The sequence below is a fragment of the Medicago truncatula genome, chromosome 3, assembly GCF_003473485.1.
Source record: "Medicago truncatula cultivar Jemalong A17 chromosome 3, MtrunA17r5.0-ANR, whole genome shotgun sequence".
Taxonomy (NCBI): domain Eukaryota; kingdom Viridiplantae; phylum Streptophyta; class Magnoliopsida; order Fabales; family Fabaceae; genus Medicago; species Medicago truncatula.
In genome coordinates, this window is record NC_053044.1 from 47,147,413 (window position 1) to 47,163,317 (window position 15,905).

At 34.0% G+C, this 15,905-nt stretch overlaps 3 protein-coding genes across 4 annotated transcripts; 1 reads left to right on the forward strand and 2 right to left on the reverse strand.

The window, feature by feature from the left end:
• Positions 1 to 4,582: 4,582 nt before the first annotated feature.
• Positions 4,583 to 7,027, forward strand: LOC11418929 (serine/threonine-protein kinase ATG1t). Of its 2 annotated transcripts, none has more exons than XM_024778180.2 (8): positions 4,583 to 5,011; positions 5,091 to 5,208; positions 5,308 to 5,366; positions 5,682 to 5,746; positions 5,860 to 5,953; positions 6,325 to 6,405; positions 6,485 to 6,596; positions 6,683 to 7,027. In XM_024778180.2, the coding sequence occupies exons 1-8, from the start codon at positions 4,736 to 4,738 to the stop codon at positions 6,721 to 6,723; spliced, it is 846 nt and encodes a 281-aa protein (XP_024633948.1). In that variant the 5' UTR covers positions 4,583 to 4,735; the 3' UTR covers positions 6,724 to 7,027. The 2 variants fall into 2 exon arrangements, with proteins under 2 accessions (XP_024633948.1, XP_003602555.1); XM_003602507.4 differs by having other exon boundaries at positions 4,586 to 5,011; positions 6,702 to 7,027.
• Positions 7,028 to 8,036: 1,009 nt separating this feature from the next.
• LOC11421255 (uncharacterized) lies at positions 8,037 to 9,461 on the reverse strand. The gene is made up of 2 exons (XM_039832446.1): positions 8,568 to 9,461; positions 8,037 to 8,482 (listed from the first exon to the last, which is right to left on the reverse strand). Exons 1-2 carry the CDS (start codon positions 8,898 to 8,900, stop codon positions 8,198 to 8,200), a joined length of 618 nt encoding a protein of 205 aa, XP_039688380.1. The 5' UTR covers positions 8,901 to 9,461; the 3' UTR covers positions 8,037 to 8,197.
• Positions 9,462 to 11,272: 1,811 nt separating this feature from the next.
• On the reverse strand, positions 11,273 to 14,398 carry LOC11423049 (uncharacterized). Its single transcript, XM_003602510.4, has 6 exons — positions 13,476 to 14,398; positions 13,103 to 13,284; positions 12,656 to 12,894; positions 12,332 to 12,531; positions 11,842 to 11,967; positions 11,273 to 11,736 (listed from the first exon to the last, which is right to left on the reverse strand). Exons 1-6 carry the CDS (start codon positions 14,223 to 14,225, stop codon positions 11,638 to 11,640), a joined length of 1,596 nt encoding a protein of 531 aa, XP_003602558.1. The 5' UTR covers positions 14,226 to 14,398; the 3' UTR covers positions 11,273 to 11,637.
• Positions 14,399 to 15,905: the final 1,507 nt, after the last annotated feature.

A 15,905-nucleotide genomic window follows, 5' to 3' on the forward strand; every position in this document is an offset into this window, starting at 1 on the left:
GGATTCAACTTGAGAGTGATGGAGTCATTCAGAATGAGAACAAACTTCGTCGCAGTTTTGCGGCGGCGGCTTCTACCATGCAGATACGTTGGAGGGACTATTAAGTTTGCGGTATGAATAAAGACAGTTGAGGTTAAACGTTTTAATGGGTTGGTTTGACCCACGAGGAGAGAGCATGAGAGTATCGATAAAACGACAGAAGTGATTGAATGAGTTATCGTTTTTCACGGTTTCATCGTTGAAGTTGAAGCAGAGAACAGTGAGTAAATAGAATAGTGGGGTCCACCGCATTGAAAGAACAGTGGTGGTGAAAGCGAGTATGGTCGGAAGAAAGGAGAGTATGTGACACAATATTTCATCTGGTAAGTCACTGATTCTGTCGACTGCCATTGAATCCTCCAACTTTACATTTTTTTGGACTCACGAGGAAGAGGAAGACAGTGAATAAGGGTTTATGAGAGAGTGGTGTGGTGGAGCATGCCTGTTTTGCTTCGTTTTAGTTAGGGTATCATATTTTATTCTTTTTGTTGCATATACAATTTTTTGGTGGGATATGATAACCAGTACTTCGGGCACGGTTTAAGGATAATAACAAGGAAATTATATTCTTTAAAATAATATATATATATATATATATATATAGCAGTTAATGCATCAAAATTGTGTAAATATAAAAAAATTAAAAATAGTTTCTTTTTATGATAATAATTTTCTTTTATAATATGCTTGGAAGACGTCGAGTACTCAAGTTGATTTTTTACAAAAACAAACCTTGATTGTACAAATTACCCAAACAAATAATTAATCCTAATTTAATTTATGATTTTACATTATCAAATGAGAAATTCTTTTCTCCCATGTCTCCCGTGTGTTCTATGAAAACCTAAAAATACTCTTTGATTTTCGGATTTTAGAATTAGTAAGTATGTAAACAATAAAGGATATGGGAAAGAGAGAAAAAAATGAAATTGTAATTTGTTACAAGAGGAGTTTGAAACATATAAATTACATATTCGGATTCTAAAATTTGAATGTGTGAAGATGGCATTTTTGTTGGTCGGGTTCTAAAATTCAAAATGTGTAAAAATCTTGATTAAACTCGCTTTTGATTCTAAAATCTTAAAATCGAAAAGCATTTTTAGAAAAACAAGGGATGCAAGAGAGGTAGGGGGAATTTGGGCACAACATCACGCATATAAGTGCATTTAAGTTTTTATATTAGAAGACCAAAAATGCATCTTTATTTATTAATTTTATTAGGTGTAATTCCTTGCAAAGGAGGCAATATTTTGTACTACCTCCGTTCCTAATTATAATACCCTTTTTAGAATTTTTTTGGTCCCTTTTTATAAGACCTTTTTTCTATTTCCAACTACATTAATTATTTATTTACATACATACCCCTATTTATTATACATCTTTTTCTTCAATCAACAATAAATAGAATGTTGAAAACATAAGCCAACCCTCTTTCTTAAAGGATAAAATTGTAAAAACAATAGTAATTACAAACATATTTAATACAAATATTCACTATCTTAATTCCCGTTATTTTTTCAAAAAGGCCTTATAATTAGGGACGGAGGTAGTATTTTCTAATTGAAGGGTTCCACAAAATAGCACGACATCTAACAAGGGTGAAACAAAGGAGGCCGTCGCAAGAGCAAATTTCGGATCTAGGACCGAAAACTAGAGGACTATTGAGTTGAGTCGTCTGTGGGACACCAGAGTTGAATACAGAGAGAATTGGAGAATCCCGGACTTTACTTGTGCCTTTGACATTGAGGCCTACGATGAGATGGTTCTTTGACATGCGAAGGTGCTTCTTTGAGAATTTACGATCATTCGAGATTACAGATTTCCAGGACTTGCAGATGCATTTGAGCTGCAAAAGTATCTTCACCAGTAGTCTACACAAGATTTCTTCCACAAGGTCGAACGGAAGAAAGGATAGTAATGGTGATGTTAGGGTTCCGGTTGGTTTCTTTGAGAGTGGCAAAGAAGAAACTACGTAGTTTCGGTGGTCTCCCTCACTGTCTGGCGCCATTCAACCTAAGTGAAGAACACGGCGTTGTCGAAACACTGACAATTTGGTATCTGACGGCAGTACAAAAGAGTGAAGTTTTGTTGTAAAAAAATAGAGTTTTTTTTGTTTGTTAGAAATTGCTCTTCTCCCATTACGATTAGCTCACTCCATACTTTGGAAAATGTCTCCAACCTTAAATTACGCATGTGTTAAACACAACGTTACTTAAGTCACAATGAGTTATACACCTGCGTGAGTTATGTCAAGCTGAATCCAACGTGAGTTAAGTCACGCTGCATGTCCTTTTAAAGATCACACAACAACCCATTTCCTCATTAACTCTTTCACATCTAAAATCTCCAAAATCTCTCTCTCAAATCAACCAAATTCAAAATTCCTTCAAGTTCAAATCAAACAACACTCCAATAAAAAGTAACTTTAATAATCAAACATCATTAACATTTTATGTTTATATGTTAGATTTTTCCTTTTAAATTATATATATATTTTTTTAGTTTTAGGGTTTGTTTATTATTTTTATTTTTTTGCAAGAAATGATATTCCCTCCGTTTCAAAATAAGTGTCGTTTTAGTCAATTGCACACGGATTAATGAATGGAATAAAGTAGTCAAATGTCATAACAATTTTACTAAAATAACCTTACTTTATAAGAACAAGACAAATTTAAAGTTTCATTGAAAATTGTGTGAGAGAGAAAAGTTGGAGTATTTATTGAGGGTAAAGTTGGAAGAAAAAAAAAATTAAAGTTGTATTGGAAATGTAAAGTGACATTTATTTTGGAACAATTTTTTTTTGCTAAAACGACACTCATTTTGAAACGGAGGGAATATAATGTTTACATATAAATTACTTATATATTGCTTAATTGTTTGCATGTTTATGTCGTAGTTATGAGTTTTAGAGGTTATGTAGAATTTGCACCCAAGTGTTTAATGAAATGTTTGAATGAGTTTTTCATTGATTGTTTATTTTCTTATGGTGTAGATCTTAAACAATGGCCAATTTGTTCAACACTCAAGTACGCTTCAATGGTGGAAATCCTCGGTTGTTCAAGGTTGGGTACATTAATGTCACCTTAAAGGACTCAATAAATTAAACAAATTACTCTAAAGGACTCTAAACTCAATAAAATAATTAAATAAATAAAATAGGGCGTTACACACTTCAATGCTGCATTTTCGTCAAACTTTCAAGAATATAATTTAAACTCAACATCACGATGTTACCACATATTTAGGGAGAATGTAATGTAACGTAGATGAAATTAAAACTAAATAAAATTGTGCATTTTTTTGAATTGATTTCGTGTACTTGTGCAACTTTATTTGAATTTATTCAATATGCAACTTTATTCAAAGTACCAAAATGTATACCAAAATGCGCAACTTTATTGACACAATTTATTTGAATTTTTAGATTATATTTAGATTATATAATCCTGGTCTGATCGCGGGTTTAACACAATTTAGATTATATAATCTGAACTTGTACTATCATTTGTTAGACTATATTTTTCAAACCGTTTGAAAAAAGAATCACACGACTCATGGTAATATGTAGGTGTATTTGAATTTTTAGGTTGCTCATATTATATATTTCGAAATCTTGAATAAATGGTTCAAATTATATAATTCGGATGGATAAAATGGGAAATTCATAAGGCACATAAGAAGCCGCTAAGATGGAAAATTATGATAATTTCAAGTACTTAGTCCACGGTGTACGATATATGAATATGAATGTGATGTGGTAGTTAAATGAAATGGGCGATCAAACTCAACGCTTTCTCTTTAAAATAAATGGGACAAAAAAATGCATTTGTCTATTCACAAAATGGACTATTTTGACTTGAGCTCACAATTTTTTTGGATATTATAATATGACTAAAACAACCACAAAAGTTTCAAAGAAAAATCTTAGTTTAATTGTAGTTTTAGTCTCGTTATTTTCATAATTTTGTGAAATTAGGTCGCCATTTTCATAATTTTACAGTTTTAATCCTTCAACAAAATATTTGATCTAAATTATGGTGATCTGGCATGTGTTTTGAATAGAGTTTTCAAAATAATTTTCTTACAATATAGCTGATGTTGATCTTTTCTCATCATGAGATCATATATAACGTCACGTCCTATCACCGCAGGATTGCACTTGTGTACCATTGTGATACCAATGTTATATAACATTGACCAATAAAAAGTACCACAGAGGAACTAAAATTGTCATATTTTAAACTAGGGTGGCCCAATCCGCAAAATTGAAAAGAAAAATATTAATCAAAATTACAATTAAGTCCATACATAATTAGAATAATCTGATTTATTACTTTGTCATGATTCAAATCACCTAAACTTTTTTTATATTAAAAAGGGCGAATAATATGATAAAGTTATTATTCTTTTATTTTATAAATATAAAATAATTAAGAATATATTGCTATCGTCTATGTTAGTATAACCCAAAAAATAAAAGTGTGTAAAAAAATTAAATAAATTTATTTTGAAAGTAAGGATAATTATGACAACTTCTGGGCACTTTTCCATTTAAACGGTGCTGGCTGATGTTGGGATGCCGTGTGTAGTATGTTCCAGAAAGAAGCAGCATAACATTAATTAAAATAACATCGGACACAAAATCATGTCTGTCTTTGTAAAAATGTTGGACTAACCAAATTTCACTATACCTACAATGGAATATGAATATGATTGTGATTTTGAAGAAAAATTGGTAAGAGAAGAAGGAAACAACAAAAACTACTATTATGTTTTAAAGTCCAAAATCGGAGAAGGTTCTTTTTCCACAGTGTGGAAAGCTGAACAAAGACCAAGTGGTGAAGATGTAGCGGTGAAGCAAGTCTTTCTCTCCAAACTCAACTCTCACCTCAGAGCTTCCTTGGACTGTGAGATCAACTTTTTGTCTTCTGTTAATCATCCTAATATTGTTCACCTTCTTCACTTCTTCCAGGTTATAGACAATATTCTCTCTTTTTCCTAACTACTTTTTTGTTTAAATATGGTTAATCACTTTTTTGTTAGTTATTTAGGGTAATGGATGTGTTTACTTGGTTCTTGAGTTTTGTGCTGGAGGGAATCTAGCTTCTTATATTCGATGCCATGAAAGAGTTCATCAACTAACCGCCAAAAAATTCATCCAGCAACTTGGTAATAGTAGTTTTTATCTTCATCATTTGTTAGTATGTTCAAATATTAGTGTTATGGTATTTACTGTTTTGTGTTTTTGCAATTAATTATGCCATGTAGGCTCTGGTTTAAAAGTACTACACTCTCATGGCATCATTCATAGAGACTTGAAACCCGAGGTAAAACTCAACATGTGTTTTCCCGATTGATTTGGAAATTTTGGACATTGAAATCTAGATTTCAATGCAGATTTTACATTTTTTTTATTTTTAATATAATAGAATACCAAGTTTGCAATCAGTACCATCCGATCTTGAAAAGATGATCCAGATATCCCTGACCGGGTGCAGTCACAGGCTTGTGACAACACTGTACTTTTAATAATGAAAAAACTCGAGCTCTTTATCTTACTGATAATTAATTATTTTGTTTTTGCCTATCATATTGAGACCTGAAACTTTCTTCTGAATTGGCTGCTATTGTTGTGGAATCAGAACATTTTGCTATCAAGCCATGGTGCCGATGCAGTGCTGAAAATAGCTGATTTTGGTCTCTCAAGGTAGTGTATAAATTAAGGGCGATAAATATGAAGTGTAAGATAATTTATTTATTTATTTTGATGCTACTACTTTAACTAACTTGACATCGTTTTTGCCTTGCATACAATGTGAGAACTGTCCGCCCAGGTGAGTATGTGGAGACAGTTTGTGGAACTCCATCGTACATGGCTCCTGAAGTTCTTCAGTTCCAGAGATATGATCACAAGGTATCAATTCTCCTTACTATTGCTTTCTGTTGCGTTTTGTATATTCAATAAGTTCAAGTGGCAACATAAGATGGTTTTGTTCTCTTTTTGTATATACTAAGTTGTGGTATGGACTCACAAACAGTAAAAGGACATCTCTTGCGCTCAGAAACTAAACATGCTTGATTTCATTGCAAATGTTCTGATTTTTCACTTCGTGTGCACAACAATAAAACATCATAATCATTTTGCTACATTCTCGTGAATCTCAGACTTGTCACCGTTTGTTTCCATTCCATATTTTCGTAGACATATTAGGTTGCTGGCAAAAACTCATTGACACTTTTAATATTAATTACCTTGGTTTACTGATATTTACTTGATAATTACAGGCAGACATGTGGAGTGTTGGGGCCATGCTTTTTGAGCTTCTAAATGGTTATCCACCTTTTAATGGCAGAAATAATGTTCAGGTAATACATGACTTTGAATAACAAATATTCAAAAATTTCAACCTAGGATTACTGCTGATATTAAAAATGCTGATTTTAGGTGTTGAAAAACATAAGATCATGTACCTGTCTTCCATTTTCTCAATCGGTCCTTTATGGAATGGATTCTGCCTGTCTTGATATTTGTTCAAGACTACTGTGCTTAAATCCAGGTTAGGCATTTATACACGAGCGCGCACACTCACATTTCTATTCAATCAACTATTTGTGGAAATGTAATTATATCTGAAGTGTGTAGTATTTCCACCTTGTTGCAGTGGAGCGCCTCTCTTTCGATGAATTTTATTTCCATAGCTTTCTACGAGGAAAATCATTGGGACCTTGACAGCAATCCCCTCTTTTATTATTTCCATAGCTTTCTAGAGGACTTTACTTGCTGATGACTGTTTGGTTGTGAGTAGTACGTAGTAGCAGTAGGAATGGTTCCAGCTACCATAGCATGGATGAGGATCAGAGTGAGGATTTTTTTTTCCACTTTTGAGAAGTCTCTCTGTGTGTATATATAAGATGTCATAAAAGATGGTTGTGTTGTTTTAATTCTTCATACCTTGTTTAATGGTGCAATGTATACCCTTCTTGTACACATGATGCACCAGCAGTTGCAGTTGATCCTATGCACTTCATTAAATAACCAAATAATCAATGCATGTTGGAGCATCAATAAAAACTGAGAACTAATGCGGTACATGTTCACCTTAACAACATTCAATGATAATAAGTTTGATCAGAAGTAACAATTTTATTTTATTTTTTTGCTTTATATCAAAAAACATAACACTCAATTTTATTTCAGTTTTTTTAAAATCAAATTTGAAGATCATTTAAACACAACTGTACAAACACTTACCTAGACAGTACACCGTATTGTTTGAAGTAATGCTGTAAACTCCACCAAAATTGGTTAATACCAATAACGGTTACCATACAGAACACAGTGTAGATAAGCCTTCAAATCACTCCAAGCTTTCTTGATTAACACACTTCACAACCATGGTCATGTACAGCTACTTGAGGAGCGCAAGCCATATATAATAACAGTTGGAGACTGAGAGAAAGCACAACAAGAAAACCACACAAAATTGTAATGAAATAACCAATGAAAGTAGTAGCTATATCTGGCCGTTGAATTTTCTTTAGAGCTTTCTATTGTTAACAAAGTAAGATAATAATAACGGAGGCACCATAATAGCTATCTCAAGCAACATAATACAAACATATATTTTAGTAACAAAGAAGGATAATGGTTGCAGCAACAATTGGAATATCACAGGCTCCTCTTTGCCACATAAATTCTTACTATGTGGAATGTCAGCAGCAGCAGCATGTGTAATTTCAAGCAGAAACAGGCCACATAAATTCTGGTTTAGAAATACAAAAATAAGGAAGCCGTCTACCATATTAATTTACACATGGCCACCATTTATTTGACTTTTCTATTCAGATAGCAACAATCTTTGAAGTTCGGACAATATTATATATGAAATACCATTTTATGAATCGTTTCATGATTCGGATTCACAACCAAACTCTTCGCTAATCCATTGTTGAAGATCAAGGGATTCTAACAACAAATAGTACGAACAATTCTCACTTTCAATGCAATAAAGAAAACTAAAATGAAAACCATGCATCCAAACAAAATAATTATCTAGCCACAATGGCAGTCCACCCTAGAATTTGAACAACTACTAAAGACCATCACATTCAATGGTGGTATATTATTAGAATAGAAATTAATGAAAAACAATTATACCTAGTTATTAAATAAATTAAAACGAAAGTTTACATCCGGAGACATCATCCTTGGACAGGTGGATAATTTTTCTATAATTTCATGCTCTTGCATTCCCTCTGAGGAGCTATCCCTAACAATGATTTTCATCACTTCTAAAAGCCTCGCATTCTGCAAAATATAAGTTGAAAATGGGATATCTGAGCCATTGAAGTTAACAATAGTACATGATCTGAGGTTAGACGGAACACATTCAATAGCTGAAATTGGGAATTCCAAATCTTTGGATAAGCTGAGTTTGATCCCCTGTCAAAGGGATAAAAAATAACATTCATTATAATATATATCTAAAAAAACAACAAGCAAAATAAAAACATACTAATCCACAAACCTTTCTTATGAAAAGAATTTGAAGCTTGGGACAATTCTGGAGCAATTCTACTATACCATCCCAGCTGCGAAACAATTTATAAGAAAACCATAGTTCAATGTGAATTAAGTTTTGGAGCACGGGAATGCTTTTGAAGGTAACCCCTGGTCTCAGGAATATGCATAGAAACTCAACATTATACATCGCAGTAAATGGAACATCTTTTGAACTGATATTGGCTCTAACCAACTTAGACAAGGACAAGGATTTAAACTCTTTTGCTTCCTTATTTTTTATTTTTTTTATCATATTTAATATAAGAAGCATGCAAATCTTGTAGAAGTGGACAAGCATTAAGAAGTTTTATGAAATCATTCTTATTTTTAAAACTAACATAGTTGAAATGTAGGGTTTTGAGCTATGGAAGATCAACACACAAATTATCAGATTGAATTTTTAACTGCTCAAGTTTCAGAATAACTAGGGTTCGGGAGATGAGAATAATAGGATTCAGGGTGATGGAATATTTCAGAATGAGAACAAACTTCTCGACATGTCGCAGTTTCGGGGCGGCGGCTTCTACCCATGCAGATACGTTGGAGGGAGAGGGACTATTAAATTTGCGGAGTAGAAAACAACAGTTGAGGCTAAACGTTTTAATGGTTTGGTTTGACACACGAGGAGAGAGCATGAGAGTATCTATAAAACGACATAAGTGATTGAATGAGTTATGGTTTCTCACGGTTTCATGATTGAAGCGGAAGCGGAGAACAGCGAGTGAATAGAAGAGTGGGGTCCACCGCTTTGAAAGAACAGTGGTGGTCAAAGCGAATATGGTCGGAATAAAAGAGAGTATGTGACACAATATTTCATCTGGTAACTCGCTGAATCTATCGACGGCCGTTGAATCCTCCAACTTTGACCATTTTTTTTTTTTTGGACTCATGAGCAAGAGGAAGACGGTGATTAACAAGGGTTTGTGAGAGTGTGGTGGGATGCTACAATTTACAAATACAACAACAACAACCCAGCTTTATCCCACTAAATGGGGTCGACTACATAGATCAAATGACGTCGTATTGTTCTATCATAAACCTAGTTTAGATCCAATCCATTGACCTCTAAATCTTTTTTAATGGTTTCTCTAATAGTTTTCCTAGATTTTCCTCTACCTCTTTTAACTTCCTTCATTTGATCTAATCTTCTTACGACGACATCTACAGGTCTTCTCTCTACATGCCCAAACCATCTAAGCAAATTTTCTACCAACTTTTCTACTATAGGTGCTACCCCCCACTCTCTCTCTGTCATTCCTAATCCTATCATGTCATGTCTGGTCTTACCATTCATCCAACGCAACATCCTCATCTCTGTTACACTTACTTGATTCTCGTGTTAATTCTCAACCACCCAACACTCCGTACCATACAACATCGCCGGTCTAACTGCTGTCCGATAGAACTTTTCTTTCAACTTTTCTTTGCATCTCTTTTCACTGTTTTTTTTTTTTTTCTATTAAAGGATGTCTTTTCACGGTTGACCTCAAAAATTAAATTTAAAGTTTTGAAGTAAATATATCATTTGATATTTGTAAGTCATTACAATACTTTCAATTCAAAATTATTAATTTATTATTATAGAATTATAAGAGGAATAGAAAAATGAAAACAAAAGAAGCATGATGGCTGAGTAGATTATTATGTTTTTAAATAACTTGTTTTGTCGTGGTGTTATAAATAATAATTCATGTTTGTGTGTTTCTGGATAAGGCTCTCTGAAAACTGTCAATCACTTATTTTTACATTGCTCTATTCTTGGGACGGTTTGATTTCATATTATTCGGTGGGTTGGCTTTTCAATGGTCGCCCCTTTCGAGATATCAGATCATTGTACTCAGTTCAGTTTTGATGGGGGTGGTCCTCAGGTTCGGCACACAATTTTGATCGTCATTTGGTTTGCTACGGTGTATGAAATATGGAGAGAAAGAAATAGCATAATTTTCAATACTAAAGAATGCTCGATTTCGCGTTTAGTGGACAAAATAAAGTCTCTTTCCTTCTCGTGGTTGAAGGAGAAATTACAGTTCTCTGTTAATTATCATGGTTGATGGTTTAGTCCCCTAGCAATATTGGGTTACAAATAGTTGTTATTTCTTCCGGGTTGTAAATATTGTGCAGGCTTTTATGTTTTTCCTGGTCACCCCTTGTGCTAGAAACGACATGTTGTGTTGATAATGTATTCTATTTTAGCCTCTTCAAACAAAAAAAATTGAATGAATTCTTTTTAAAAAAAATAGGATGTAACCAGAGAAATAGAGTAGATAATGACATTTTTTTCCTTACGTGATATATATAAATCAATGGTGGTTACCTCAAAAAAATCAATGGTCACCTAAAAAAATTGAAATCAACATTTCTTTAGTAAAAAAAAAAAATCAACGTAAAATATCAGGGATACATTTATTTGGATTAGTTTGGATTTAATTTAAGATGGATTTCAAGATTATATTATATTTGGTCTAAAATTGAAATTAGGGTTTAAAGATCATTTAACTCAACTACACAAATACTCATCTAGACAGTACACCACATTTTGATTTAAGTAAGTAAATGCTATAAAGTCCAGCAAAATTGGTGAATACCAGGGACGGTTACCGTACAGAACAAACACACTGCAGAATAGATAAGCTCTCAAATATACCAATACACACTAGACATAAGACTAGCTAATCACTCAAAGCTTTCTGATTGACACATTTCACAACCATGGTCCGTGTTCGACTGAGATGCACATATTGTTGTGATGAAACGATTAAAAAAAGGGATGCCAATCTCTCCAATATGCAAAGTCTCGATCCCGTGTTTCATATGTAGAACAATGTTACTGTTACTATATATACATACATAGCTCGCAAATTGTACTTCTGAAGAAGATTATTGCCACACAACATATTTTGCTTACATACAAAATTTCTATATCATGTACAGCTACTTGAGGATCTCAAGCCTGAAATATAAAGAACAATCACAAGATAAACCATGTTTATACCTTTGAGAGTATTGCACCAAGCAAAGCAACGATATATGTCTGCTCAACGATCTTCCCTTCGAGCAGCATTTGGATCAGACATCATATCCATCATCATTTTCTCAGGTGAATCCTCCCAGTTTGCAAATGTCTTCAGGTCAATCTACAAAATAGCATGATAACACAATGTTATGTATGTTACTAGTGTTCTTTGATTTAACAAAATTTAATTAATATTTGTAGTAACTAATTGGATAGGGTAGGATACTTTTCGTCTTTGATCAGTGAAAAGTTCTTCTCTCTTCTTATAAGAGTTTTGTACTTCCTTTGCTGCTTTCCCACCGAGTCCCCAAACTTCAACTTCTGAAATGTGAGCTTCAGTAGGAAGGAAACCCTGAAACACAAGATAAAGCAACAAGAAGTCAGAAATATGGAGTGATGAAGACAGGTGCAGTTCATTAGTCGTAATTCGTCCACGGCCACAACAAATTTAACCAGTTACTGTATGCTTTCTTCATAATGTATACTCATGTCCCTTACAAAATTGATATCAGCTGATAATAAAAACACTATCGTGATATAATGAAGGGAAATTGTACTGCATGAAAGAGTTCACTAGATTGTTGTCCATTTATAATAATTCTGACAAAAGACTTCCATCAGATACATATAGAATCGGCAATTTTAGATGTATGCATTAATCAGTATATGGTTACAAGTTGTGTATTCACGCAGTAAATTCCACGACAGAATTGTACCTGATCTGGAAGAAGAGAACCACTCTGATAAGTTTTGTCGACAGCATGGTGGCGAATGGTCACTTTTGAAAAATCTTCATCTATAAATATTCTCTCATTTCCCGGAGTTCCACCAAATGCAACTCCAACTGGTGTTGGGTGGGATTGATATGCTCTACCAGTAGGATGCAAGTGGCTGTAAACAAAATTCTTTTCCTTACCTGTCAACAGTAAACACCTAGTTTCAGGGTTTCAGACAATCATATCACAGTCCTGAAAAAAGAAAAAAGAAAAAAAGAGCAAAACAGAAACAACAAAAGGAATATTGTGACATCTACTACCTACCGGTAGGTGGAAATAGATGAAACACTGGGCTTAAAGAGTATAAACAACCAGAGGTTCCATAGAAGATATCTTTATTTTCAAGACCTTCATTTGTTAGGGCACCTATAACAAATTTCCTGATTGCAGAATTTCCCTCGTGACCATTTCTAGAACTTGCAGCAACCAAAATTAGCAACGGACCGTGGTAACCTTCAACATGAGACCAAAATCTGTTGAGGCCTCTTCCATGGGTGGATGAACTATAACACAATAGACAATTATATCAATATGCATTTTGTTTGTTACAGATCAAACAACCTATCAATTCTATTCAAGTAAAGAGTAAATCAGGAAAACATCATATTAAGTACAGCCTTTTCAACATTTTAAAAGAGAAAATCTGACGAGCGTCAGAGACTAGTAAACCAAAATAGCATGAAGCTATGATTGAGGATCAGAGATACAAACCGATAAATAAGGTTATCATTCAATCCAGCTCCACTGCCGATGAAGGCTCTGGAAATCTCTTCATTTACTGTATTTCTCTGTGTGATAGAAATTGCCCACGCCCTTCCTGGAGTTAAAATATCACATACAGTTGTAGATGAAATTTCTCCAACAGAGGAGGAATCAGAGGATGCCAATTCATCCTGCCACCCAGTCAAGAAATTATTTGATTAGTACTATATAGTATAACCATAACCATAAGCATTTCAGTGGTAAGAAAGTAAAACAATATCTCATGCCAAAACATTTAGATAAGCAACTTAATTAAGTCCTTATTTATTAAGTGCTTATCAACCAATGCCTACATGATTTAAAATATAATCACATAAATTACCCCTTCAGTTACTGCTATTTGCAGTCTAGCATGGAAATACCGCTTTAAGCAATCTGGAAGACATGGCACTGTACTCATAACCCAAGTAACAAACTTCCCTACAGGAATCTGAACTTCCAAGCTCAAAACATCACAATCCAATACATCAAACCCACCTTCATCTTTATCATCAACCGCCGACGTAACCAAATGACTCAAATCCGGTACACTCAAATTCCCTTTCCCTTTCAAATTTCTACAATCCCACGACATAGCCCAACAAATTGAAAGCAAGAGAAACACATGCTTGGGGAGAAGGTACCCGCTAACCTTACAATCAACATCATCAGATTCAAATTCCAAATGAACATCCAAATTCGCTTTTTTAGTAACATCAACGAATACTCTAATGAACTTGTTCAGAAAAATCGATGCAGAAACCCTTGAACAACACTTGTTATAGCCTTTCACAAATTCAACCCAGTTTATTCCATTATCATCAGAAATGAAAAATTGATCAACTAAAGATGAACCTAAGTGATCCAATAACAGTGGCAACGAATCAGTTGTGTTCTCGGTATGGTAATTTCGACCTTCGCGAGCGAAATTGAAGCATTTTTGAAGTTTTTCTATGGGAATTGCGTGTGTTTCGGAATCGGCGAACTTGGAGAAAGCTTTTTGAAGTATCGGAAGAGCTCCGGTGGAGGCTGCGACGTTTTCTGCTTCCTTTTGTTCGGCAGAAACTGTTTCCGAAGAAGTTGATGCTCCCATCGCCGGTGTCGCGTCGTCGCGGAGAATCGAATTTTCTAAAATCTACAAGTAACAGTTTATAATAGTTTATTGTGAAAATCTGAAATCTCGATATCCGAATGTTCAAGTTAAAACCGTTGGATTAAATTAACGGTGCAGATTGTTTTAGAGAATTTAAATTATGTCTCGTCCAAAATTCTGTTTTCTAGCACAAGTTACACAACCAGTTCAAAAAGCCAAAGAGTCGACCGACATCTTTTTTGTTTTGATGACAGAGTCGACATCAACAACTCTTTGCCATTATCTTTATCGTTTTGATTCTTATATGCCACGATTACAGCAACGTGTGCACATGACATTCCTAACACATAAATAATGTAATAGTATCATTTATTTGGACAGATCGAGAAAGTTGACCGAGTTGGAGGGCTTCCGGGGTATTGAAAATGGATGGTGATATTTGCAAGCACCGATGTTCAATTTGATGAATGACCTCTCCATTTATTAGTTTCTTCATCTCATCTCTATCATTTAGATTGATAAAGATATAGAGAAGTTTGAGAATAATTAATAAGAGAGAAACTTATTTAGTAGTAGGACATACTACATATTTTTTTATTACAAAAAAAGTATGTAATGGATCTTTCCACTAAATATCTACAGACAATCAGTGGCGGAGTCAGAAATTTTATAGAGCTTGGGTAAAAAATATATCGCAAAACGTTACTTCTTTTCTGCGAATAATTTCACATTTCCTGCAGATAATTTCACATTTCCAACGGATATATCTTTCCTGCGGAACCTAAATCCTTGGCAAAATCTGCAGGAAAAGCTAAAAATTCTAGTAATGGTTGGGCTTGCTACAAAGAAAGTTGGAGCCGAGCCTGAGCACTAGTCCAGGCTAACTGGGGGTGGCTCCGCTCCTACAGACAATGTTCTCCATTAACGACATGATTGCATAGTTGTTGGAAGACATTGAAGCAACTAAATCATTACAAATTGATAGAATCTCGTGCCTACTGGAACATACATGTGTTGAGTCACTTGAATGAGGTCATGGAGGACTAAGCCTTGGGTCCCGTTCAAAAGATCTCTTGTAATCGGCAAGTACGTATTGAAATACTTAAATCTACATTCATTTCTTTGAGTTGAGTTTTACTCCATTTACTTTGTTTTATTTATTGTGTACTTATGATAGAGATAGACATATGTGATAGCATAGTAGGATCCACCAAATGATTTATTTATTTTTTATGTCTATCTCGATAAAAAAAATAAACAATAAATGAAGCAAATAAATCGAGAAAAGTCAAAGAATTTGGATCCTCTCCTTATTATTCTCTTCTTCCTCCCCTTCCACAATTGAGAGAGAGAGAGAGAGAAATTATGAAAGGATGGAGGATGAGAGAATGAGATGATCCAATTTTACACTTTAAAACAATTGTCAATATTATCAAAAAATTTATTGGTGGCTACTTATTACATTCAACGTTTTCTTCTCAAGTCCTCGTTGATGCATCAGACACAACTTTTCAGTGCTACATTAATTTTTTATGTTAAATTTAGACTTCAAAACAGTTGTCATCAGCATCACAAGCTTTATTGGTGTCCATTTATTACTTTCATTTTTTCATTCTCAAGTCTTTGTTGGTGCATTAGACGCAACTTTTCAAGGAAACCTTGCAACTTCAACTTCTTAGT

Excerpts from the sequence above, each read along its gene's own strand:
- LOC11418929 (XM_003602507.4), top strand. The coding sequence starts at position 4,736 with ATGGAATATGAATATGATTGTGATTTTGAAGAAAAATTGGTAAGAGAA. Across the intron at positions 5,954-6,324 it reads TCCAGAGATATGATCACAAG|GCAGACATGTGGAGTGTTGG; the intron begins GTATCAATTCTC and ends TGATAATTACAG. Across the intron at positions 6,406-6,484 it reads ATGGCAGAAATAATGTTCAG|GTGTTGAAAAACATAAGATC; the intron begins GTAATACATGAC and ends TGCTGATTTTAG.
- LOC11421255 (XM_039832446.1), bottom strand. The coding sequence starts at position 8,900 with ATGCTTGTCCACTTCTACAAGATTTGCATGCTTCTTATATTAAATATG. Across the intron at positions 8,483-8,567 it reads AAATTCTTTTCATAAGAAAG|GGGATCAAACTCAGCTTATC; the intron begins GTTTGTGGATTA and ends TCCCTTTGACAG.
- LOC11423049 (XM_003602510.4), bottom strand. The coding sequence starts at position 14,225 with ATGGGAGCATCAACTTCTTCGGAAACAGTTTCTGCCGAACAAAAGGAA. Across the intron at positions 12,532-12,655 it reads TCATCTATTTCCACCTACCG|GTAAGGAAAAGAATTTTGTT; the intron begins GTAGGTAGTAGA and ends TACTGTTGACAG. Across the intron at positions 11,737-11,841 it reads TCACTGATCAAAGACGAAAA|ATTGACCTGAAGACATTTGC; the intron begins GTATCCTACCCT and ends GCTATTTTGTAG.